Source organism: Alnus glutinosa, chromosome 13, assembly GCF_958979055.1.
Source record: "Alnus glutinosa chromosome 13, dhAlnGlut1.1, whole genome shotgun sequence".
Taxonomy (NCBI): domain Eukaryota; kingdom Viridiplantae; phylum Streptophyta; class Magnoliopsida; order Fagales; family Betulaceae; genus Alnus; species Alnus glutinosa.
The window spans coordinates 21,509,112-21,535,246 of record NC_084898.1 but is presented as its reverse complement, the minus strand read 5'-3'; the positions used below and the strand labels follow the sequence as shown (position 1 = coordinate 21,535,246).

Sequence of the window (26,135 nt, the reverse complement as noted above, 5' to 3'; positions counted from 1 at the left end):
CCATTGGTCAGTCAGTACACATAAAGCTGTAAGGACGGTGAAGAGAATGAGAATCCATTAAAGGAATTCTTTATTTTATTTTTTAGGTAAGTAGAACCACAAAAAAAAATAATAATAATAATAACAATAATACTAATAAAAAATTATAACGAAAATAAGAAGAAGTTTTTTCTTTTAATAATAAAATATTGAATATTATTATTTAGTAGAAACTGTCGTACAACTATAATGATAATAACGGTAAAAATTAGCTTTTGAATCAGTAAGTGCTTGTAAAAAGAAAAAAAAAATCACTAATTTTCATTATCACATCATTTTGGTTATTTGATAGTTGTATAACAGTATACTAAATAGTATTACTCATCAAAATTTGAGTTATCTTTCTTTAAACAAGAGCTTGATAAAAGGAAAAAAAGAAGAAGACTAGTTTTAAATTAAGTGGGTGAATGATAAAGTTATTTATGAGTGTTAAATATTCAGTTACTTATTTATTAGATAAGATTAATTTTATGAATAATTTTAGTAAGTTTTAATAGCAATTTGAAAATAGCTTTTTAAATAATAATACATATATAATTAACGATTTTTAATTAATAATTTATTATCAATAATATAAAAAATATATTCACTTATAAGTTGACATGACCCTAACAAATATTATTAATGAATTTAATCACATTATATTTCAATTCCTAATTCACTAACAAACATCCTATCAAGAGATTCCAAAACAAAATATTAAGCAAGAATTTTTTTTTTTTTTTTTAATAAAGTTTGTGATCAACCACTTTTGTATGGGAGGAGTCATCTAAAAGAAATGGATATAAAAATAAGACAACTATTACGAGATAACTAGATAAGTATTAATTAATAAAATAAAGAGAGAGATTTTCAAAAAAATAAATAAATAAATTAAGAGAGAGAGAGAGAGAAAGGGACAGGTGGATGCGCGAATGTGGGGTTGGTGTCCACTGGGCTTAACACGTCCTTGTTAGGAAGCATGCGTCACGCGCCCCTTGTTTCGCGTGTAAATCAACGGACCGACTCCATCACGATATATAATTAATTCTGTCGTTTCAGTTTGTCCCTTCAGACGATAAACACATCACCATCGCCCTCATTTAATTAATAACGGGTTTAAAAAATATTTATTTTTTAAATTTTAAAACTTAAATATAATTTTTTTTATCAAAAAAACTTAAACATATACTTCCATATAATTTATAAAAGATTCTATTAAATCTTACAACAAAATTTAATTTCAGAAAATTAATCGATATGCTCCTATCCAATGACTTTTTCTTTTCTTTTCTTTTCTTTTTCTTTTTTTTTTCTTTTTTTCTTTTAACTATTGAGTCCAGACCATTGTTTTCTTTATGTTTCTATGATTCTTGAAAATATACTTTTATTTTTAGGTAAATAAAGAAAAATTTTAATTAAAAACAATAACGAAAAACTATATTTAAACCCCTAAACTACCTACGGATAAAAGGTTAATCGCCGATAATTTAAAGCGGTCTGGTTTCAAGCTCTAACCGTTTTGTTTTATATTTTTTTTAACCTAATTGAATTCACCGACATAAGGACAAAAAAAATATATATTGCGCGGGTACCCCTAAGTATTTGAGTTATTATGTTTGCTCCTGTGCAAACTTTAATATTTTCAATAAGCATCTTTTTTAAAGAAGTTAGAAAAGATTTGGTCAATAAATGAATAGCTCAATAAAGACGCGTTTGGATGTTTGATTTTTTTAAATTTAAATTCAACTATAATAGAAAAAAGTGAGATAAATTTTAATTTGTTTTTGAAAAACCATAATACTGCGACAAATAGAATAAATCAAGATTTTTCTTATTCCCAATAAACTTATTGGGTAGTAATTGGGCTAGAAAAGATTAAAAGCACTTTTATTAGACTAGCCAAATCTTATTTTGGCTATAAATATAATAGAGAGGCACGGGAATAAAAATTACAAATTTGGATCTTCTCAATTTCTCTCCATTTAATTATAAAATAGGGATATAGTTGTCTTTTTACATTCCATAAAAATGTTAAAAGATAATTGTGCCCCTCCTTTATAAGTAAATAGAGAGAAATGGAGAGGATCATGTTCCCTCGTTTTTTGGAAATAGTGAAAGTGGATAAAGAAAAAATATTTTAAACTTAATATTTAAGGCTGATAATTTTTTACACGATTCAAACCCAATACGAAATATAATGGCATGTAATTTGACATGACTCACAAACTCGATACAAACTCAATACAAAATTAGAGAGTTATGGTTGAAAGAGTTTGGCCCGTTTAATTAAATAGGTCGGGTTAGTGTTTACATATATAATCTTATACTCATGTCTCGATATAACCCGAATCCGATACGTGAACACGAACCGCCATTCTTAGCTAAAATAGAAAGTGTAATGTAGCCGTTTTCAAACAGTTGGTTACTAAAATACAAAAATATGATTTTTACCTAGAAATTCAAGGTTGCCTTTCAGTGTTCGGTTAGTATCATAATAATATACTTCAAGGTCAAGCTAGGATTCACATTCGGCCAACCGACTTAGCTTTTTAGCTAATTTGCCTTATAGTAAAAAAAAAATATTAAAAAGATACTATATTTTTTATGAGTGCTACAGTTGTTAACAAAGAAAAATAATGATTTTTTTTAATCCCCATTCTCTCTACTCTCAGATGGATGGATTGAAAGTGGTTTTGTAAATAAAGAATAAAATAAAAATAAAGGAAAAATATTAAAATGGAAAAGAGAAAGATTTAGAGAAAAAGTAGTAAGCTAAAATATAAAAGAGAAAGATTTAATATATATATATATATATATATATATATATATATATATATATTATTTTTAAATTGTTTAAATTTTAATTATTTTTAATTGAATATATGACACGTGACAAGGGTATTATAAGAATATTTCGACAAAATTGGTCTTTTGGACATTATTTGGTAGTTTGGGGGCATAGTGCGAGAATTGGTAATTTATGGGGTTACTTAAAAAACAGCTAGTAGTTTGGGGGGCTTAAATGTAGTTTTTCATTAATACTATGACAAGCCAACCCAAGAATAAACACCAAAGAAAAAATGAATTTAAGAAGGAATGCATCAAATGAATGACACGGCTCTATTGATTATTTACACGAATGTCAGATTCTTAAAATTATACTTAGATTGACAATTAGCATAGCTACAGAATATTTGTCATATTCTGGGCCTAGCACTTGGTAGGCAAAATTTTAGGAACTTAACTGTGAAAAAATTAAGAGTTAAATATGTTTTTAGTAACTGAATTTTAATTCGCATTACAGATGGTACCTCAGTTTTGAGAAAATATTAAATTAGTACCTCAATCAAGTTTTTCGTCAAAAAACTAACAGCCCGCCAAGTGTCAACCCTCGGAGGTTGACACTTGTTTTAGTATTAAAAAAAAAAAAAAAAAAAAAAAAAAAAAAAAAAAATCTTTAAAAATTAATTAAAAAAAATGAAAAAGAAGAGGAGCCACTCTCTTGACCGGTTTGAGGTGGTTGAACCACCTCATGGGGGATGGTTCGGCCACCCCATGACAAATATATATATATATATATATACAAGAAAACAAAAAATAAATTTGTTTAAGGGTTTTAACCCTTAGGGTGGCCGAACCACCCCTAAGGGCCAAAACCTTTGAACAATTTTTTTTTCCCCTGCCATGGGGTGGCCGAACCACCCCCAACCCAATTGCCAAAATCCTTGAATATTTTTTTTTTCCTGCCATGGTGTGGTTTGGCCACCCCCATGATGCCCAAGGCTTACATTTTTTATTTTTTTAACGATTTCTTTTTTTTAAAAAAAAATTATTTATTTATTTTTTATACTAAAACACATGTCAATAAGGGTTGACACCAGGTGAACCGTTAGTATTTTTATGAAAAATTTAACTAAGGTACTAATTTGGTATTTTTCTAAAACTGATATACCATCTATGATTCGAATTGAAACTCAGGTACTAAAAAATAAAATTTTAAAAACTCAAGTACTAAAAACGTATATAACCTAAAAATTAATAATATTGTAGTACTTGTACAGTAAAGATCTTGAATGTCTTATACAAGAAAGTAATAAAGATGGTGAGACCAATCACCATCTCTAGCTGCCATTTCCTCCGACAATTTTTCAATTATCATCGCGGACCATCTCCAATTTATAATTAAAAAAAAGATACTTATATTTTCAAACTCAAGCTTTTTAAAACTTTCTTTTTGAGTTTGAAGGGATGTTAAAGTATACAATAATGATAAAAGTTCTTATTACAAATGAGATTGGATTATCCTAAATTTAAAGATTTGATGAGAGTTAGATTATCTAAATTTATGGATTTGATGAGATTGAATTATCTTATATGACAATATTTGATTATGATTATATTAGATTTGAATAAATTAAAATCATTTGTAAGCTCTATAAATGAAGTCTATTGTACATAATCATATCAAGCAACGAGACCACGATGTAGGAGCTCTGTACGGCTTTATTCTATTGGTGGATGCAGGTGTCTAACACTGAATCACCCGTAAAATATTGTCTCTATTTTATATTCTTCCACTATTCTCTTCCATAACCTTATAATTTTATTTGATATATATTACTTCTTTGATGAAAATCTGAAGGGAAATCTTGAATTAAAAGTGACAAGGTATATTTTCAAAAGTTTTAATTTCATTAAATTAAGAAGGGATAAATGCATTTTTGATCAATGTGATTTGAGGTTTGTTAAAATAGCTCACTGAGTTTTAAATAGTGATTAATCACTTCCTAGGGTAAGCAAAAAATAACATGTTATTCTCTGCCATTTTAAAAATCGACAGAATCCATTAAACGAGGTACCACCTAAAACGCCAAAAATAAAAAAAAGGGTTTGGCCCATTGTGGGTGGCCAAAAGTTCGAAACTATCATAGCAAAACAATAGTGGTTGATCCACCTCATTGGCCAAAATGAAAGTGACTAGCCATCCCCATTGGCTCAAAAGGGTGACTCAAGCTTGTTTGTTTAAAGTTTTTTAAATATTTTTATATTTTATCCTTGATTTTTAAATTAAAATTTTATTTTATTTTATTTTAAATGAGGCATATGACACGAGAATAGTTTTAATCGATTTGACGTGAAAATTTGTTATTATTTTGATGGTAGATGAACAGAGGTACTATTTTTGTAAATACCCATCAATAAGGTATCATTTATAATATAAAATGAAATCGAGATAAAATAAAATAAAGTGGTTAAAACACATAGGACAAAAATTAAAAAAATATTGTTTAAAAAAAAAGAAAAAAAGAAAGAAAGAAGTAAAAGTAATTTGTACTTGATTTTACCAAGTCCAGTGAAAAACTCTAGTGAGAGACGCTCCAACTTCTCTCTATAATTTTTCCTTCTTGTTCGCTGCTGGTGCTCCATCCATGGGAGGGAAGCTTTCTCCATCGTTTTCTGCCATCCTCTTCCCCTCCCCCCAACAACCCCACAACCCATACCTAGATAAGTTTGAGAGTTTTCTCTCAAACCCTCAAGCCGGCTTTGCTCCGGTTCCTTCCCCATAGAGCCGGCCTTACACCGGATTTATCTTTCCCTTTTCCAGCTTTCGTCTTGCTTTCCTCCAATTGGTAGGCTTGTACCCGCCTCTTCATCCACCATGTTTATGGGTTCTTAAGGTTTGAAGTTTGGAATCGTTTTTTGGATTTTAGATCTATACACCTCAATCCTTTCACTCAAGACATTCTCCTCAGCAATGGGTTCGTTGGAGTCCCTGGAGTCCGCCGGTGGTCTTCCCCTTTTCCTTCGTTGCCTAGAAGATGGCGCGTGCTCCCCACACGCCTGAAAGCTCATGGACTCAATCGGCGTGTGGAGCCTCCGACTGCACCCTCCTCCACTGTTCGCACCAACCCCCGATGGTTCCGGCTGATTCCGCCGCTTCCCATTGCTGAGAGGCCTTTCCTAGGCGGCGCGTAGTGTTTGAGGTCCTTATGACTCAATACACTTTTGATAACACCTTCAATGGTGACCCCGACTTTGTGGCATTAGTACTTCGAGCCAATGGACCCGCATCTTCGAAAGCATTGCCATCGCGTACTTTCATTCATAATTTTTTATTTTGGGTTGTCCAAACTCTTATGTACTTGTATTTTTTATTTTTTTGTTGTAATTGTTTCTGATGTATCTATAAAAAGAATAAGAAAAAAAAAATAATAATAAATAAAAGAAAAAAAATTTGTACTCGCACCGTCGATGACTCGATATCAAGCGGCCTTTCCCTTCCACACTTCCGAAATTCAAAAAAAGCACTCCACTGAACTACAAAAGAATCCGAAGAAACCACAATTCGAGAGAGAGAGAGAGAGAGAGAGAGGAAGAGTTGGATGCGATGAATGAAGAGGGATTCGAAGAATGGGACGCAGATTTCCTGGACCAACTCATCCAAGTAGAAGAGCTCGCTCTCTGCTCCTCCGCCGCCGCCGCTAACCAAAACCCAAACCCTTCGCAGCGACTCATCCACGTCGAACACCAAGAACCGCTGCGTCCTGTGGCGGTTTATTCTCACCACAATCCCACCGGCTACTCCCCTCCGCGGGAGCTCTCTCAAAGGAACTCCGATCACGACTCTTTTCCTCGCTTCTCGAACGCAGCTGCCAAATCCGCTTCTTCTTCGTCTTTGGTTCGCCGCTCCGATAATGCCAAAGAGCTCGAAATCCAAAGGTTAAAGGTTAGATGTTCTCTTTCTTTTTTAATAACTACTCCTACTTATTTTTGTTTACACGCACACACGCGAGTGTATGCTTTGTTCTTGTTTTAGAGAAAATTATTCGGTCGAATTGAAGGGCTTCTTCGTAACTTTTATTTAATTTTCTGTGGATTTAGTGGTCTTTGTATTTCAATGAGAGAGATTTGAGCTGGTGTTTGATTTGTTCCTTGTGTGAACTTAGGCTCCGTTTGGCTGCTGAGAAAATGCTGGAAGATAGATAAATAGAGCGTAGTGAGTGATTTTTGAGTATTGTTTTTCATACTATTATTCTTTATTTTCGGTGAGTGAATTGAAAAAGAAACAAAGCCTTTTTTGAATGTGCCTTTTAAAACTATTCTGCTAAGTGGAAATCCTGAGTTTGGTATTTATTGAGTTTAGAATAATGGATGGAATAAGCTGTAGGAAATTTAGGATAGGGTTACACCGTGAAGAAATTGACGAATGTTGATGATTTTTGGGAAATTTTTGGGAAACCTTTCTATTTTATAATTAGTTCGTGGATTGCCTCTTATGTTTGGGTTTTTTGGAATTATCAAAGAATTGTTGAAATATGCCAGAAATTGGGTTTCATTTGTTTGATGAAAATCTCATGTTGAAATAGTTGGTCAAATTGGAATTTGTATATGTACTAATTGAAGTGTGCATGAATTATAACTACAGAGGCAGCTCGGAAATGTGTTGAAGCAGCTTACAAATCTGGTACATGTTATTCTATTTTCATTTATGCTCTCTCTCTCTCTCTCTCTCTCTCTCTCTCTCTCTTTTTTAATCTTTTATGAGTAACCGAAATATTATTAAAAGCATAATGCGCCCCAAGTATACAAAGATTATATAAGAGAAGCCACTTAACTAGTAGGATTAAAAAGAACTAGAAAACCATAATAACTAATCCCCAAATGAGAAAGAAAAGCAGTTGTTCAAAGATACATGGTGTTGAAAAATAAAGACTTAATCTATTTCAAAGTCCTCAAAGCTTCTATCATTCATTTCCTTCCATAGACACCATAAAAGGCATGAAAGCACCATCTTCCACACAACAACACTTCAAATGTTGCTGACAGTAACAAGCATACAAGTTGACTACTCATCTAGGCATAACCCAATACAGCCCACATCGACTAAAGAAAACATTCCAAATGGCACAAGCAACCTCACAATGAACAACCTTACGATTGTTGTGCCTGCTCCCAAATGTGCTCTCTCTAAAATCTTCCTTTTTGAGATTTCTCCTGGGATGGGTTCTTGTTAATGTTCCTAACTTTGTCTCTACAAATTTGGTTGATTTCATTAGCTTTTTACTTTGTAGCAACTTATAGGGTTGTGTGACTTGTGTCCTTATTGTATACTTTTTGTGTACGTGGGTTTAACCCTTTTTTTCTCAATAAGATCTAAATTATTCATAAAAAGAAGAAGAAGATGGTGTACAGGCTCCCATTTCTTTTACACATACAATACCTATCAACCACAATGATATGCTACTTCCGGAGATTGTCCATGGTAATGATCTTTCCTAGGGCCGCCGACCAAATAAAAAAGTCCACCCTCAAAGGGACCTTAGTCCGCCGGAAACCATCATTACAACCCATGGCATTGTAGAAGGATTGAACACCAAACAACTCTCTTTTGGATGGGACCCACCACAACTTGTCCTCCCATTCCCGTCTCATTCTCACTAAATACAACATCCTAAAAAACAAGGTAAATGCATCCACCTTTCAATCATGAGGTGCTCTAGCAAAGCTCATGTTTCATTGAATAACACCTCCATAAAATTCTACGTGAGTCGCAACAGAAGCATCATTTGCACAAGCAATACCAAATAAAACTGAAAAGGCTTTCTTAAGGGCCAAATCCCTACACCAGAGATCATGTTAGAATCTAATCTTAAAGCCATATCCTACCTCAAATTTGGTATGGCTACAAAATTTCTCCCAACCCTTCCTAATATTCTTTTTTTTACCCCATACGCCTCAATAGGCTCAATGGAATGCCGCCCTCCTCATGAACTTCCATATTTAGAGTCCACCACCACTCTCCACCAAGTCTCTCTCTTAAGCTCATAGCGCCAAAGGCATTTACCTAAAAGAGCATGATTAAACCTCATCTAGTTCATAACCTTCAACCCTCCCATAAAGATCAGTGTACAAACCTTGGACCAATTCACTAGGTGATATTTGAACTCTTTGCATAACCCTACCATCCTTAGACAAATACCACCGTTTCTAACTAGCTAGCCGACATTCTTTCATTCAATAACACCGTCCCATATATGCTTGGCCTTGTAGGAGGCCCTTAACAGAAGACCAAGATACTTTTTGGGCAAAGGATTCCATGTCTCAAGGCATGAGAGCTATAAAAAACCGAAGGGAGTCCCGTTAATCAACACAGAGAAACACATCGTAGAGATGCAATGTTTTACTATTCTCTCTCTCTCTCTCTCTCTCCCCGTGAAGACGACGAAAAACAGAGGGGAAAGAGGATCCCCAGTCTCAATCCACAGGAGTTATCAAAAAAACTGGAGGAAGTCCCGCTAATCAACATAGAGAAACATACTATAGAGACACGATGTTTCTCTATTCTCTGTCTCTGTCTCTGTCTCGTTTGTATGAAGACTCTTTAATTATATCTTGGAAAAATGGTCTTTATGCAACTTTATTTCACAAATTTTAATATACGCACCATTTTCTTATGTTTTCCCTTTTCTTCTTTTTCTTTTTGATGAAATCTACTTGCGCAAAAATTAACAAGTTTATTATATTCATTCAGGAAAAGGAGTGCCTTGAACTTAGGAAGGGAAGAGACAAGGAAGAGGAGCAGCTTTCATATGTATTTTCCAAGAACAAAGTAAAAGATGTAGATGTTCACTCATCAAAGAGTACAAACTTGTGAGTGAAAATTCTGTTTTTCTGTCACATAGTTTACTGTCTTTATATGGTCTTGTTCAAGTCTGCTGATTCTCTATGAGATACACTCACATTGAGATACTAGACGCTAGAATGTCTTCATAATGTCCAGGAATTAGCAAACATGACCATGCTTTGATGAGCCCTTATGCAACATATGACACTCTAATTGACATTGCCAGTGAAATTTCTTTTCAAATATTATAGATACTGTCTCAGAAGGCTTATACCTGTGCTGTACACTGATGTTTCTGTCTTTCTTGTTGCCATGCTATTAGCTAAGTATTCATATAAAGTGCAAAATTCTTTGTTGCTAGGATTACTAATTTGTTAATCAAATGTTTGGCTTTTTCTTCTATCTAGAAAATTTGTTTCGCAATATCTTTGGTAGAATAATCTCCTGACCACAAGCTGAGCAGGACCAATAAAGGAAACCTCCATTGGAACACAAGGGATTCTATTTCTGACTATCTCAGTCTTACTATCCCCATATTTGCCTAGAGCTAGAGAAGACTGTCTGAGTGTTTGTCACAAGTGCCACATTTCCTGGATTGCCAAAAAAAGACAATCTCCAAAGTGGGTTTTCTAGCCTATGGATGAGGTGGGGCTTCTTGTTTGGTAATTGTTCCTTGACGAGGATGTCAGAGATTTGAGTGGGGGAGATTGTGACATCCTAAAAAATTAGTCCTAAATCGGGTGGATTATAAAGGAGATCATGGGTGCTAAGTCCCACATCGGTTCCTTACTAGGTGAGAGTGAGCTTTATAAGCGATTCTAGAAAAAAGCTCTATTTGCAATGACTAGTCCTTAAGGAATGATAGTGCAAATGTGGCTAGCACTTTTCCTAGGTTGTTACAAAGGGACCATCTCCTGAGTATCATTTCCCTTTTCTTTTTGTTGTATCTACACATTAAAAATTCTTTCCTATCTCTTTCCAACTCCACAACATTTTCAGGCATCACAAAAGACATGTCCAACTAAAGCAAAAGCAAAAGACCATAATTCCTGAGCAGCTGCAGAATGACCCACTGATTATTTTTGTGATAAGTAATTGAAATATCGTTAAAAGTGCAAAGCGCAACCCAGGTACACAAGAAATATATAAGAGAAATGCTTATCTAGAAGGAGAAAAAAGAGCAAAAAAATCATTAAAACTAATCACCAAATGAGCTAAAAACACAGATGTCCAAATATAAATAGTGTTAGGAGATCAAACTTTATCTGTGAAAAATTTCCACTGGAATCTGATTTTCTGTTTTATGACTCCTCCCTATGGCTCCAGTCCATAAAAGAAAAAGCCACCTATAATGGAGCCCTAGATCTCTAAACACTGTTGAAGAAAAAGGAAACTTCTGACCCCTACAATTCTTGATACTAAAATTTGAACTCAAACCTTTTGCTAGCAGATAATCCTTAGTCGTAACTGAGAACTTGTGATCCATAAAGCAAGGGAGAAGCATCCATTGACTCCACCTTCCAATAAAATCTAGGACTTGACAACTCCTTATAATAAAATTTGATCTCAAACACTTTTGCTGGCAGATAAAGCCATATGCACATCATGACTGAGAACTTGCAATCCATAAAGTATGTGAAACATAGCGTCCATTTACTCCACCTTCCAATCTTGTACCGGTCCTGAAAACCAAGGACTCCAATCCATTGTACCTCCTGACCTATCCAAGCAATTCCTCACCGACCTATTCTTTTTTGTAGCTGACAGTAGCCATAGCAAACAAAAGGGAATGCATCCATCCCCACATCAAACATCATGCTAAGATGAACCTTTCTCGTTTCCTACCTTGGAATTGAGGAGACTTTGACATTCATTCCAATTATTTCTAATTGCTGTTCCACACGCTCCCTACTTACAATTTTGCTACCAAGCTGGTTGGTAGACTTGACGATGCTCCCGCATTTAGATTAGTATTGCCTCTTTTATCACAGCAAATCTCTTTTGGCACCTCTTCACAATGACATCAGATGTTGTTGCTGTGAATAAAAGGCCCAAGGGCAGACCAAGGTAGGTCATATGTAGAATCCACTCAACCACTCAATGTATTGCCCTATTCAATGTTGTCCACCACGCCGACTGGGACAACCTTAGGATTATTATTTTTTAATTGGTAAGTTATACGCAGACCTAAAGTGTCTTGAACCCACAATCTCACCATAAACCCTATTCTTACAAGGAGGGGAGGTGTCATTTGGGCTAGAGCTACAACATTTTGGTTTGGTGTATCTTTTGTATTTGGCAGGATCGTCATTTTTCACCTTTCAGCCAACTTGACTATCTGAGAAACTAAGGGAAGCTACAACAGTTTTATCTTTTAAATTTTGTTGTCTAACGTTTACTGCTGTCATGAGAATTTAGCATTTGGTTGCTGTATATTAAGGGGCAAATTGAGGGTTTGTGGGATCTTTTGAATCATCTTGTATTTCATGATGTCAACAGTATGTGCCAGCACTAAAAAAAAAAAAGTGAATGATTGTGGCCATAGTGGCAGGGAGTATGGAGTTCTTGCTTTGGATCATCATGGGGTTCCACAAAAAATTCAAAATGCAATATCTTCAAATGATCAGGCTGGTTCTTGGGTTGATAGAGGTGAGGAATGAATAGAGATCATTGTCCTTTTAGCTAACCTCCTCTTTGATCATTCTTCTGACATATTTGTTATATGTCTTTCGTTATACGCCAGCTATGCCGACCTATAAAGCCATTGGAGTTCAGACGGAGGGAGCTGGTGATCCTGCTCAAGTAATATTACATGATGATCCGCTGGCTTGTCATGCTCTCTCTGAGAAGTTATTAGCCATCTGGGGCTCTCCTGGTGACCAAAAGCATGGAAGAAATCTGATTTCCAAGTTGCTTGTGACTTGTCAGACAGATTTCCATATCCTTTTTGGGTTTATGAGCATGAATATTTCGAAATTGACAATGGACTCTCTAGCAGATGGTAGTTCTGACGTGGCTTTGAAGTTCCATAAGCACTTGTTTCATACTTCAGAAGCTGCAAAAGTGTCTCACCTCTACTCCATACTGACAAAGGTGCTTTTCAATTTGCTATTGCATTTGCGTGTGTAAACAGGAGATATCGACTGCCTTAAATGCACAAAGCTAGTGCTAAAGTTTGTGGCATGGGGGTACAAAGTGTTCTGTTTTATTTGCATTTTCTTTTAGAAGTTAGGGTCTGGGGACATATATATAATCTAGTTAATTGAGAAAGTTCAATCTTTGGAGTATAAATGGTAAAAGAGTTGCAAATAAAACTGTGAGCCACTCAGGATTTATTCCCATTATCATGCTACATTGTGTATTCTTTGACCAGCTTGTCTACTGGTCTGAGCATCACTTATTTTTGTGGGTTTTGGGATCTTACCGCCTAGATGAGTTAGTTGCATTGTTGTTTCTCATCTCATTAATAATCAGGTTGCATGGGTTGTCTCTAATACCCAGAGGGTCATTTTATTGTATGTATCCTTGTAACTATTTTAATAAGTCCTTTGTAATTGATATTTTATTTTAAACATCTATCCCTTTTTTTTTTTCCTTTCTTTCTTTATAGTGTGAATCTAATTTATTAATATGGTTGAAACTATTTATGGACCTTGTGGTAGTTAAATTTATTTCTTATTCTTAAGAGTACAGTTAAAGTCAATTCTCTTATTTTATGTCTTCAGCTGGTGATTTTTATTACATACCTGTGTATCTATATAGCATCGTTAACATGTCTACTCTGGCTGAGCTGATTTGTTATATTTGATTTGGTTTATCGTGCCCTAAAAAAATTTCTTTATTATCTCTGGGCGGATTCTTATTGCAGATCAGTAATGGAGTGGTACAGTTGGAGGCCTTGTTTGAACCATTGCTTGATCTCTGTAGCTTCGAAAATGTGAGTTGGTGAGCCATTTTATTTTGGGACTGTGTACACAAAAGAACCTATTAGATTTTTTTTTTCTTTAAATTTCAATTTTTTTTTTCATGAACAATCAAGTGGCTTTATATGGGATTGAGGAATCTAAAACCTGGAATCCTTATCCCTAGATGAAGTATTCTTTATAAGAGTAATTGGATAAACTCTGTAGAGAAGGCTAGTAGTTGAATTTAGTTGAAGCAGTCCTGTCTGTCAGCTCACAGGATGGTACCCCTCTCAATATTGGTGGGCAACTGGAAACTTTTTGGTTGAGTTGAGAAGAGAAATATGATTGTCTTGATATGTTGTTTGCTAATATTGTCATCAGTTGTCTGATGATTCTCTATAGGTTCTCTTTTTTTGATAAGTAATAAAAGTTTTATTTAAAAGCGTAAGGCGCCCCTGAGTACACCGGAAGTATACATAGAAGCAACCAAAAGCTAGCCAAAAGAACCTAAAGGAGCCCAAACAAACCCATCAAACAAACCCTACAAACCGAACAGCCCAAGACCACAAAACCCACCAAGGAGAACACAATCCTACGTCAAGAGATCCTATCCTTTCGGCGTCTTGAGGGAGCGCTCACATCTCTATAGTTAACGGAGCTTTTCAAATTCAAAAGCTCCCTCTTGCCTTTAGTCTTTTTGTGAGCTACCAAACGATCTCGAAAAAAATCCTCTGAAATAGCATCGTGAATTGCCAACGACTCCACATCAAGACCATCATCCATCTCCCAAACCATTGGCACCCCATCCCAAGACTCTTCATCCTGCTCCCACACCACGGCCTCGTCAGACTGATCGAACCCAACCGGCCACTGTTGGTACTTGGTAATGCCGCTGTCCCCCACAATACCAACTTCCTTGTCCTCCGGAGTCGAAGACAGGGCCAACTCAGAAGGCAAGGAGGAATTGGTAGAAGGGGCCAACACAGACGGCCTCCGGTTGAGAAATCCTTTCCGAAGGAAGCCCTTCTTCCCATTGCTCACTACCTTCTTCTCATTGGTCGTCGTATCTGCAGAAGACTTCAAAGGGGGAGCTGCAGAATCTTCCTCAGAATAAGGCTCTACAACCGAAGCCTTATTACAAAAGCCGCCAGTCTTCTTCGAAGCTTCCATGGAATCAGCAAGAAGCCCATCGTTCCACTTCACTTGACCTTCCCTGAAATCCCTAGCTTTTCGGTAATAACGCTGGAAAGGCTTAAAAGGCTGCAACACAGGGAGAGAAGAGCGAATTCTCTCACCCATATCGGCCGCCCCTGTGAGAGGAGGAGGGACAAACCCAGAGCAACAAGGCACGGTGGCAGCATCAAGACCATGTCCACCGAAAAAACCAGACCCAACAAGGGGATTCGCCGAAGACGTTTGAGCAACCAGCGAAGGGGGGAAGGAGAAAGGAAGGGACGGCTCGACAGTGTCCTCCTGAGATAAAACGACAAGATTTGAACAACTAGGCATAGAGGCCGAAACTGGAACAGGAGATAAGCCCGGAATCATCCCAGAAACTGCCAGCGATGAAGTCTCCCGCTGAGAAAATCGTCCACGATCGGCCGTTGACGGGTTGTTTTGTCCCTGTCGCCTCGGAACCAACCCATAAACTGTAGGCGATGATAACTCGGGCTGAGAAGAACGCCCAAGATCGGCCGTCGACACCGGACCCTCATCCTCAGAGATAACCGACTGAAAAGGGACTCTAAAAATGTGTCTCAGATAAGGTTTATGCAAAAATCGACCCAAACGGAACCCTTTGCACTTAGGGCCCAAACCGAACCCAGCAAAACAGCCCAAATGCTTCTGAATAACCCGGCCCAAAGCCCAAGTAGAGCTGACAAGCTTGCGTATCCACCCATACAATTTCAAATTCAAAAGTGAAGACACGCCTTGTGCAGAGTGAGCACAGTGAATCTTCTTCTTACCCAGCGGACGAGGATTCAGACCCTTAACCAACGGATCAAGCGGCAAGTCGTGTGAAAAGGAATTCTCCGGCGATCCGTGCGGTTGCTCCTCCAGGTCAAAGCAATTCACCGCCCTCCTTCCTTCATCGACCACCCTAGAGCACAACTCCGGGAGCAAATCCAACCCACTCGGCTCATCAATTGAGCGTTGCATCCCTACATGCTTGACGAGAGAATCATCTACCCCCCGAACTACGGCCGCGTAGGAAGGAGACCCATCCTGCCGACTAGAAGACGCACCCAGCCATTTCGAAGTGAACGACTCAGGACCCATCACCTGATCCTTAGAGACAAGGAAGGATGTCATCTTCCGCAGCTCACTCGCAAACCGAACCCACCCTCCACCTTTACGGCCTTCTGGGAGCCAAATAGCCCCTTTCCGACCACCCTCAGCGAATACCAACACCTCTAAGTAGCGGCCAAACTTGTTCTCTCCCCCTCTAACCATCAAAACCTTAACATCCTCCCGGAAATACTTAACAAAGTCCTTGACTGAAAACTTCGCAGCCTCTTCGACGATTTCCAGCAACCAAATAGAACTTTGAAGACCCAAAAAAATGATCCCACAGAACCCCTTTCTCCTCTCCTCCAAGCGTAAATCCGCCACTTCAGACTTTGCCGAAATGGAGAAGCGTTTTGCTTCCACAGAGAAGCACCGCTCCATCCTTTGGAAGCCTAGAATGCAAGGAGAGGAAAAAACCCTGTTTCCATACCGGCGAGAGTTCCCTCGGAAACACCTATCAAAACCCAGCACCAGGATACTGTAGATGGATCGCTGAAACTAGAATCGATCAGGAGAGGAAGACAAAGCTCTAAGACTCGTGAAGAACAACACAACATACAGAGGACAAGAACTAAAACGCTAGCTTTTTCTAATTTCCTAGAGTTTCTGGATTTGTGTTCTTTTTCCTCCTAGTTAGGTGTCTCTCTAAACTCATCTAAATCCAAAATGACCTACAACTTGGATAAGCAAATGAGGAAGCTCACTCAACAGATCTCCTTGTGGCAAAAGAGGGAAGGAGTCGTCAGTAGGCCGTCTGTCTTTTGGCTGGAAGCACTCCAACACCCAAGTTAGTTTTCTTGAGCTTTGTGGGAAAACATGAAGAGAGTTGAGAAACACAAAAAAATAAGCATGTTTGGGGTTCTCAAAGAACTCTGTTTTAAGAAATTGAAGTTTCAAACATTGTTTACTAGATGGGTGAGGTTTGGGGTTGACTTGGGGATCATTTGATTCTTTCACCAAATAAAAAAAGAACAAGATCCTAGTTCGTGGAATCCGGAATATTTTATCTGCTGTCATTGTATACATGTCATATACTGTGAGCTGAGGATTGCGATAGACACATGTTTACATTTTGAAAATAATTCTGTTCAAACCTATAATATTATTGCTTATGTTATATGATTGTATGTGGTGACAATCAATACCTTGTCACCTGAGCAGCTATATGATATTTTTGTTGGATTCAGTGGTTGTGTTGGAGGATTCTTAAATTGTGCGTATTACTGTATGCCTTGTCGGCATTACGAAATTTTAATGTCCTTATGCCTGATTATGCTACTTGGTTGCTTTTCTTTACTTCAGTTTACTATTGAAGGAGATTTCTGTATTTCTTTTATTTTTGTCTTGTCTCTTGTTCATGAAAAAATGTTCCTTTTTGGTAAAGGTTGTCATTGTTCATAGATCTCTACGTATACTCCATGGCTTTTTGAAGCAACTCTTGAGTTTGGAAAGGAAATTCGAACGAAGGTATCTCACTCTGGCTTACATATATATATATATATATATATATATATATATATTTTAAAAAATAATTTCATTTCATTGTACAATATTTGAAGCACATAATTGTATAGAATCTGTTGGCTTGGTCTTGGACTTCAACTGCTCACCCTTTATTGTCTCAGATGATAGCTTATTGTCTTTTTAATTTTTCATAAACATCAGAACAAATATCTTATAAAAATGGTTTGGGAGGGCTTGAGTGCTCACCGGTGGGTAGCAATCCTTTTAGTTATATGAGAACATAAGTATAATAACGATATTGAATTCTCATATCTGGTGTATATTGTACTTGTCTTCTAAATATTATTATATGATGTATAACTTTTTTTTTTTTTTTGATAAGTAATCCAATTTCATAAAGAAGTGCAAAGGGGTGCAATCAAAGTACACATGAAGTATACAAGAGAAACACCCAATTAAGAGAAAGTACGCATATCAAGAAATTATAAGAAATGATAAATGCATAGATTCCTTAACAACCTCTAAGATTCGATTCTAGCATGACGATTGGTCTGGGGATCAAGCTTTCAAGACTTCTTTTCCTGACTTGTTTAGCACTGCCCGTTTTAAGGAAGCTGCTGTAACAGATCATTTGGGACGGTGAATCAAAGAATTAGGCTGAGTTGGGTTCAGGTTTAGCAATGAGTAAGTTTAGTGTTCAAATAGTTATATAAATTGAGCAACTGGATAACCTTTTCTATTTGCCCCTTGGGATGGGAATTTTAAATTTTAAATTGGTTTTACATCATTGTCTTCAGTTTGGATTGATGTAAAAAGGTAACTTCTAAAGGGGGATAGATCTTTGGCTTTCCTCTCTGCCCTTGATGAGGAACATAGGCGATGGGATTTGATTGAAGATTGTGAGATTTAGGGGCTTAGGGGTTTAGGGGATTAGGGGCTTAGGGTTGGGTGGTTTTTGTGGTTTGTTCCTTGTCGGGTCGGTTGTGAGGCTGTTGCTTCTTGTATACTCCGTGTGTACTAGGGGCGCCTTACGCTGTTTTTAATAAAATTACAATTACTTATCAAAAAAAAAAAAAAAAAAAAAAGGTAACTTCTAATATGCTAAGAAGCTCAGGATCCGAGTGTAGTTTGTCAAACATTTTCTTGTAGCTCTTTATTGGCGTCTAGATCACTTATAATTATCCAAATATCATAGTGTTTGGTAAAAAATAATGTCATATGTTGTTATAGATATATGTATGAAAAATGGACAAAAATTCCTGCCAAATTTTTATTATGGTTGCTTGGGCAAATATCCAGAATGCACCCAAACTAAAGGTCTAATCTGTAAAATCCTTGTACTTTTTGAAATACCATGCGACACAATCATGATAGAAATAAATGTAATAAGTCAAGGGCCTTTGGGCAATGGTGTTTCTTGGAAAAATTGCCCCATTACTTAATGTCAGATTTATCTCATTGTACTTTCTGAGTCATGGAAGTGGAAAAATAGAGAGGGAATGTAGCGCTTTGGGTTGGGGGGGGGGGGGAGAGAGAGAGAGAGAGAGAGAGAGAGATGACTGAAAGAGGTTTTTTGGTAGTTGGGTGATGATGGAGACTGGTGGAACAGTGGCCATGAAGAAGACTCATTTGTGGCTTTTGGTTGTTCCCACTGGTTGTTGGAAATTTTATGGTATAATGTGATCGATTTTTTTGTTTCCATTACTAAATATAAGGTTCTTTGTGGCCCATGACCGGTGTCATAATACTCAATTATGGCAGAATTGTGGTTGGTGGTGCTGGTGATGTCAGTAGCTTCTAGCTACAGTAATGCACTTCGCTGCTCTATAGTTCCCAGTGGTGCTGTAACAACGTCCTTGAAGCTGTTTCATTGTTTTAATCCCTTTTCATTTTATTCTAAACCCTTATAATATTCTCTTGGCTGGAGGAACCTTGCTTGAATTCTTCAACTCTTTTTGTTATTTGAGATTTTTTTTTTTTGTATGTCTGCATGCTTATGAACTTTGATTTGATCTTTTCAGTGAACTCTACTCAGGGACAATGTCATTGTTGAAGGACTTTGCTCTGGGAACAACATTTTGGATTCCCATGGATTTGATAGAGGCCTGTTCAGTGTGAGCAGAAATGAAACATCATATGCAGGCCATACTCCACTTGGGATTAGATTACCTGATGCAGAAATTCCAAACAAGAAGGAAACCTGGGATCATGATGTTTCTATCTCAGTTTCTCATGTAGACTGGGTTTCTCTAGTTGAAGTTATGCATCAAATTGTCACGAGGAATACTGAAGAATGTGTGAAGCTAGAGGCAGTTTCAGTCATGAATCTGATTCTAATAAAGTCTAATGCTTATATGGAGAGGGAAAAGTACGTTTTGGAGCGTTCTGTTGAAAATTTGCTACTATAACATGTGACTTCCTTTCATATCCTGAATGAAATTTGCTTGAGACAGGTTTGGCCAGACAAAGGTGTTTGAAAGTCTTCCACAATTGCTTGGAAAGGAGGCTGGCTTGCGAGTGCAAAAGCATGCTGTGCATCTTCTATATCTGTTGCTAAACTGTATGTTCACATATTTTGCTTTTGCATTTTTTTTTTTTTAAAAAAAAAAAAAAAGAATAATATGAACTTGCTGCTTCTGCCTATCTTATTAATATGTCCTGAAATTATTAGGATAAGTCGCTCTTCTAATACTATTACTAGCCTCATGCCATTCTCATTGTAGCTTCAAAATTTTGTGAACTAGATTGCTTAACTTCAGCATGGGCATGTTTTGATATTTTTTTTATAGAATTTCCTATTTTAACCTCATCCTTGGAGTTAATTATCGTCCCCTTTGTTGAGGAGATCAAACTAGAGACTGGGTTCTATTGTTGTTTGCCCAAGCCCGATCACATGGTATCTCATGGGAGTTGAACTTAAATAGCTACTACTTGTCTCATCTCCAGCCTGTTTGCGTACCCGTTTTTATAGTTTGATTTTCAGTCTAGATTGAGCCTATTCTGCCTTACCCTTACAGCTTTTGCTTCTTTGTTTGATTAAAGGTCCAAAACTGTTGGTGACATTCTGCACTGGTTGTAACGAGGGGGAGGGTGCTGTTTCTGTTGATGATAATGCAAGACCTCAGAAATTTTTCAAGGTTCTTCAAGGCTTGGCAGATTGTGTAGCATGCTGTGGAAATGGTATGCAGGTAGGCATGCTATTTACGAAATCCTCCTCCCTCTCCCCCTCTTTTCTTTTTTATTTTTGTTTTTCAGAATTTTAGTCTTAACTTTGGAAATGGTTGTTAGTGCCATCTGCTTGTGGATGTTTGATTGTACATGGTAGTATGTTTTCTTGGAGGAAACTTTTTTCTATAAAATCTGACTCAGCATGTTAATTTTGTAGTAACAATGAGTACATTGACGAGGCATTTTCACATCTAAGAGGGGTAAGCTTTTGGTCGTAGGACAATTATGTGATTAATTGATTTATTATATGGGGGAAGTGAGAGGGGTAGGTTAGTGAACTTTGAAATGGAGGCATACTATCTATTAGAAATAGAGTTAACTTGTAACAAGAAGCTTATTTTGTGGGGATGTGTTTGATCCCTCTTTGGCCATGGTGACTTGTACAGATGAGGAGAGCAAGGGAAGTAAGATGCTAGATATTCATCCGCTTGCTGTAGTTGGGGAACAAGGATGGTCTTATTAAGTGTCTTTAGATTGGGTGGTTGAGAGGGTAAACTCTTTTTGGGATAAATGTAAAATTGGTCTATGTGGTTTGGGGTTTTGACAAATACCCCGCTGAGTTTTAAAAAGTAATTATACACTTCCTGGGGTAAGGAAAAAAAAAAAAAAACAAATAGGTTCATGTTAGAAAAGTTTACAGAATCCGTTAATGTGCAACATTAGGACCAATCACAGTGTGACACGTGTCACTTGCAATATTAAATTATTATTATTTTTTTTTAAAAAAGCAAGGGGTGGCCAGGCCATCCCTTTGGCCAAATCGGTGGTTCGGCCGCTTTGGCTGTGCTAGAAAAGTCCTTATAGAGAACTTTAGATGTCTATATATCTTTATAGAGAACTTGTGATCAACCTTTAGATCTCTTCTATATATCTTTATAGAGAATGTCTCAAGCAATAAAGAGTTGTAAGATGATTAAATTGGCTCCTCACTTGCGGCCAGTCGTGCTATAAAAGTTCTCACCTCAATCACTCAGGTAGTCCTATCTTCATCTTCAACATTAATCTCAAAACCATGGGGGAGTCCCATAGCTCTAACCAAAGCTTCAACCCAATCTTGCATAAGGGTTTCTGCCAAAGATCAACACTGAATTACCAAGAAAGTATCAAGTCAATCAAAAAACCTCGAGAAGGTGTTTGGTGGAGGTTTCTATTGTACTTTGGATCTTATGTGGTTTTGGGGGTTGTGGCCTTGTGGGTTTTCTTGAGTTTTTTATGTGGGCTATTGGGGTTTTTTTTGTATTGTGGGGAGTCTATTGTATCTTGGGTTTTTCTGTATTATGGGGGGTTACTTTTGTATATCGGGTGATTGATGGGGTTTACAATACTATTGTATTTTGGGTCTCATGTGGGTTTTGGGTGTTGTGGGTTTGTAGTTCCTTGTGGGTTTTCTTGGGTTTCTATGTGGGTTAGTTGAGTTGCTCCTGTGTATACTTCCTGTGTACTTGGGGCGCCTTACGCTTTTTTAATGAAATTTTCTTACTTATCAAAAAAAAAAAAAAAAACTTGCATGCAAGCCAGTTATAAACGTTGAAAGAAATTGGGCAATCTCCTTGTTTCTCGAACAGACATGCAAACCTCAATCAATACTTCAAATCAAACAAGAAAGGATCACCATACTTAGGAAAAGGCTCGGTGTATACTCCATTTCATTCGTCAACGACCACATAGATTGAGATCTAGGTCGACTGCCCATCTGACCCAACTGGATCTAGAGCCACTGGTGCAACTAGGGGTGGTGTAGACAGAGACATGCTCAAACCCACAGAGTGCACAAGCGAGCCAATATCATTGTACAAGTAACTTTGATATTGCTTATGATGATTGGTATTGGCTGGCTAGAGCGGGTAGCCCAACCAGCCCATGCGTTTATCTAGATATAATTTTTTTATAAATATTTTTTTATTGTGACACTTGTCACACTGTGATTGGTGCTAATGTGGTACATTAATAGATTCTATCAACTTTTTTAATGGTAGTAACCTGTTTTTTGTTTTTTTTTTTGCTTACCCCATGGAGTGTTTAATCACATTTGAAACTCAGGCAGCTATTTGTCAAAATCCTGAACCTAAGGGACCAATGTTACATTTATCCCACATTTTTTTTTTGTTACGTAGTTGGTTTGTCATGTGAAGGCTTTGAGGATCAATTGATGGCTTCATTCACTGTGATTGAAGCTACTCGGCATCAAAGTGGTGTGGGTAGTGTTCCAAATTTGAGTGGAAAATCAGGTAATAGAGGAAACCATGAATTAAAACGATTGGTATGTTCAGTGAATTAATGATGTCAAGGGAGGCCAGTCTCTTTGAGTGACAGGGAAGGGGAGAGGTGGAAAATGTTCATTATGAAACCTAAGGAATTGTATCTTAGAATGTGAGAGGCCTAAATGCTAAGGAGAAAAGGATTGGGGATCAGAGGACTTCTAAGGGAGTGGAAAGTAGATATTGTTTGTTTGCAAGAGACAAAAATGGAGGTTATTACTAGGAAGGTGGTTTGTAGTTTATGGGGATTGTCATATGTGTAATTTGTTTTATTTGGGTTTGAGAGGGGCGTCAGGAGGTATTATGTTTAATGTGGGATAAGCGGGTGGTGAGGATCGAGGAGTGTGTGGGCAAATTTTTGGAAGCGTGTTCTTTTAGATGTGTTACTGAGAATTTTGATATTTGCGGGTGTGTATGGTCCAAATGATGATGTGGAAAGAAGATGTCTTTGGGATGAGTTGTTGGGAATGATGAGTTGGTTGGAGATGTCGTGGTGTATTGGGGAGGATTTTAATGTAGTCCAATATATTTGTGAAAAAGATCAGGTGATTCCAGATAGTCACAAGTGATGTTGGAAATTTCGGAATTTATTTTTGTTTAGGGTCTCATGGATATTCCGTTGGTAGGGGGAATTTTACTTGGTCTAATAATCGAGATTATGGGGCTTGATCTAGAATTTATAGGTTTATGCTATCTCTAGAGTGGGAAGAATATTTTTGGGATGTATCTCAAAGATGCCTTCGTAGAATATTTTCAGATCACTTTCCGTTGATGCTGGATTGTGGTGTGGGGAACAAGGGAAGCAGAGTACAAGTTTGAGAATATGTGGCTGAAAATCATAGGGATTTGTGGAGCAAGTAAAAACTTGGTGGGAGTCCTATAATTATCTGGGTTCTCCTAGTTGTGAGCACAGTGTTTATAAAAATAAATTGTCATTTAAGTTTTTGATTGATATGTCAGGTATAATGTAAAATTTGAATTGTAATGAAATGGATGATCCCAAATGAAAAACTGTTAGTTATTAGTTTCGAAAAAGAACACAAGAGGTAAGAATATAACTATAAAAATAATTAACTTATAATAGAGTTGTAATGTGAAAAGGACTATCTTATATGTAGTGTCATCCTTTTTTTTTTTTGGATCTCCCAAAGTGAGTGTTCACTTCTTAATTCACAAAAACCAATCAAGACAAAAAACCATGCCATCTTTGGGCATGTTGGTAAAAGTATTATACTTTTTCTTCTTCATTAATGTTGTTCCCATTTCAAACCAAGACACTCAATTTTGAAATGCTGGGAGTTAGTTTTCTGATTTCTTTTAAAAATGCTTCCCCAATGATTTTGTTGAAAATATGTGTTCAAATAATATAAATTACAAAATATCATCTATTTACAATTTTAAATGATTGTATATTCAGGAGTTGACACTACGCAAAAATGCCATTATTGTGCTGGCTTTCTTAGCCTCCTCCGGAAAACCTGGCTTTGAAATTCTTGTGAGTCCCAAGCTTTATAGAGGGGGAAACTTTCTTATGTTGATTTTGCGAGTACTGGTATCTGAGATAGATATAGAAGCAGCAGTTTGTGCTGAGCCACCAGAAATCTCCAAAGAGAGGTAAGTTGTCTCTGGATGCCCTTTGGAAGTTGTATCCACATATTGCTTCTTAGGTGTAGTTGGCTTTAGTTTTTTCTTTTGCTGCGTATAATGTGTCAATCTGATCTTCTTGGTATTGTTATCCAAAATAAGATGATTGCAAGTTTCCAGTGACACGCCTTTTTAAGTCCCCTCTTTTTTTCTTCCTTAGGTTTTCTCTCTCTCTCTCTCTAAACACCGAAATGTGATTTCGTCTTATTCTTGTATTTACATAGTAGTATTTTGGTTACTACGGGCATGACTTTACACGATACCTTGCTTCAGCGTACAAAACAGAAGCAGCTTAATGCTGCACACTGGTGGCACTGTAAGTCTGTAACTAAGAACAAACCTAGTAGTCAAGAAACATCAAATACAGTAAATGGAATCCTCCAAATGCTACTAAGTCCTCTGTTGTGCATATAGTTTTTGATCTCTTGCTGTTAGATCTCTCTCTTCTATATAGCATCACTGCCATACGGCAAACCAGTTTCACTTTTAACTTTCCTATTTGTGAAGTCTACATCTTACACACTGTTGAATGATTTAGTCAACTCACGTTAAAAACTTCTGTTCTAGACATCAGATTTTTGCATGGATTTTTTTTTTTGTGTGTGTGTGTGTTTGATTTTAATTGTTAATTATAACGTGAGGATTTTTGTTATTCAGGACCTTGCTCATTCGGGAGGCGCTTATATTACTTAACAGACTTGTCTCCAATGCTGCATATTCTATTACTGCCTTGCGAGTGTTAACAAATAGCAGAGATATGGCCAGCTTGACCATTGACATTGCCAATAGGTTGTCTCGGAAAGGTCAGAGACATTGGCAGTCTGATAGCATGACTAGACAGATGAGGGAATCTGAAATTGTTAACTTAGCTCGAGTATTCAAGAAAAGGGTTTACACATATTTAGGAAATAGCATACCCTAGATCATTCCTTCCCATGGTTCATTTCTTTTTTAGTTTGTACATATCAGCATTCTGCAAGAATAGCTGTCAGAAGGCTGCAAAGATGAGGGGTAGCCATGAACTCATTTTGTCCTTTTTTCTTGGTAGTGATCGTAAGATTACCAGATTTGATCTCCAGCAATTTTCTGTCCGTATTGTGAGAAGCTCCTATAGGATCCACCTTCTCAAGTAGAGGCGCGGGCTACCCAATATTGGCTTGGGCAGGTGGCCTCCATAAAAACTCTTATCACATTTGCTATTTGAATTTTTAACAATTCGGGCAGCAAAATTGCTGGGAATAGAGAGAAGATTACCCCCTCATCTGCAAATTTTGGACGACCGTGAAAGAGTGTATTACGAAGATGATGTCGGATATAGAGATACCAGTTTTTGACAATGCAAAAAGTGTTTTTTTCCGAAGTTTTTAGCTTCTATTGGTAATCTGAGACGTATTATTCTGGCCTATTCTGTGTAGCAAATCTACTGTACATCTTTGACATAAAAGTCTCTGCCGGCTCTTTTAGTTTCTTGAATATCATGAGACCAGAAGTTTGCTTGATTTTATTGGCTTTGGCTGCCATGCGTGGGCGTGTGTTTCATTACATCTAATCGATTAAAATTATTGTTTTTGCATCTGTTTGGTTTTGGAAAACTATTTGCTCTCTACTTACATTCAAGCAATGAAGAATATCTTGCTGTTTCACTGGAAGAGGAATTATGTTTACGGAGAGAAGAATTTGATGCGTTTTATTTTTTTTTTT

The 26,135-nt window shown here is 36.9% G+C and overlaps 1 protein-coding gene across 4 annotated transcripts; it reads left to right on the top strand.

The window, feature by feature from the left end:
- The first annotated feature begins 6,290 nt into the window (after positions 1–6,290).
- On the top strand, positions 6,291–25,933 carry LOC133854446 (protein SENSITIVE TO UV 2). 4 transcript variants are annotated; one of them, XM_062290654.1, is made up of 12 exons: positions 6,293–6,748; positions 7,448–7,486; positions 9,554–9,672; positions 12,198–12,295; positions 12,390–12,739; positions 13,515–13,583; positions 17,225–17,307; positions 19,340–19,672; positions 19,758–19,864; positions 20,347–20,492; positions 24,208–24,404; positions 25,092–25,933. In XM_062290654.1, exons 1-12 carry the CDS (start codon positions 6,410–6,412, stop codon positions 25,354–25,356), a joined length of 2,145 nt encoding a protein of 714 aa, XP_062146638.1. In that variant the 5' UTR covers positions 6,293–6,409; the 3' UTR covers positions 25,357–25,933. The 4 variants fall into 4 exon arrangements, with proteins under 4 accessions (XP_062146639.1, XP_062146638.1, XP_062146637.1 ...); XM_062290653.1 differs by having other exon boundaries at positions 12,192–12,295; XM_062290655.1 differs by lacking the exon at positions 25,092–25,933 and having other exon boundaries at positions 6,291–6,748; positions 12,192–12,295; positions 20,347–20,484; positions 24,208–24,399.
- Positions 25,934–26,135: the final 202 nt, after the last annotated feature.

Coding starts and splice junctions, on each gene's coding strand:
- LOC133854446 (XM_062290653.1), top strand. CDS start 6,410: ATGAATGAAGAGGGATTCGAAGAATGGGACGCAGATTTCCTGGACCAA. Junction 6,749..7,447: donor TCGAAATCCAAAGGTTAAAG/GTTAGATGTTCT, acceptor TTATAACTACAG/AGGCAGCTCGGAAATGTGTT. Junction 12,296..12,389: donor TGGTTCTTGGGTTGATAGAG/GTGAGGAATGAA, acceptor GTTATACGCCAG/CTATGCCGACCTATAAAGCC.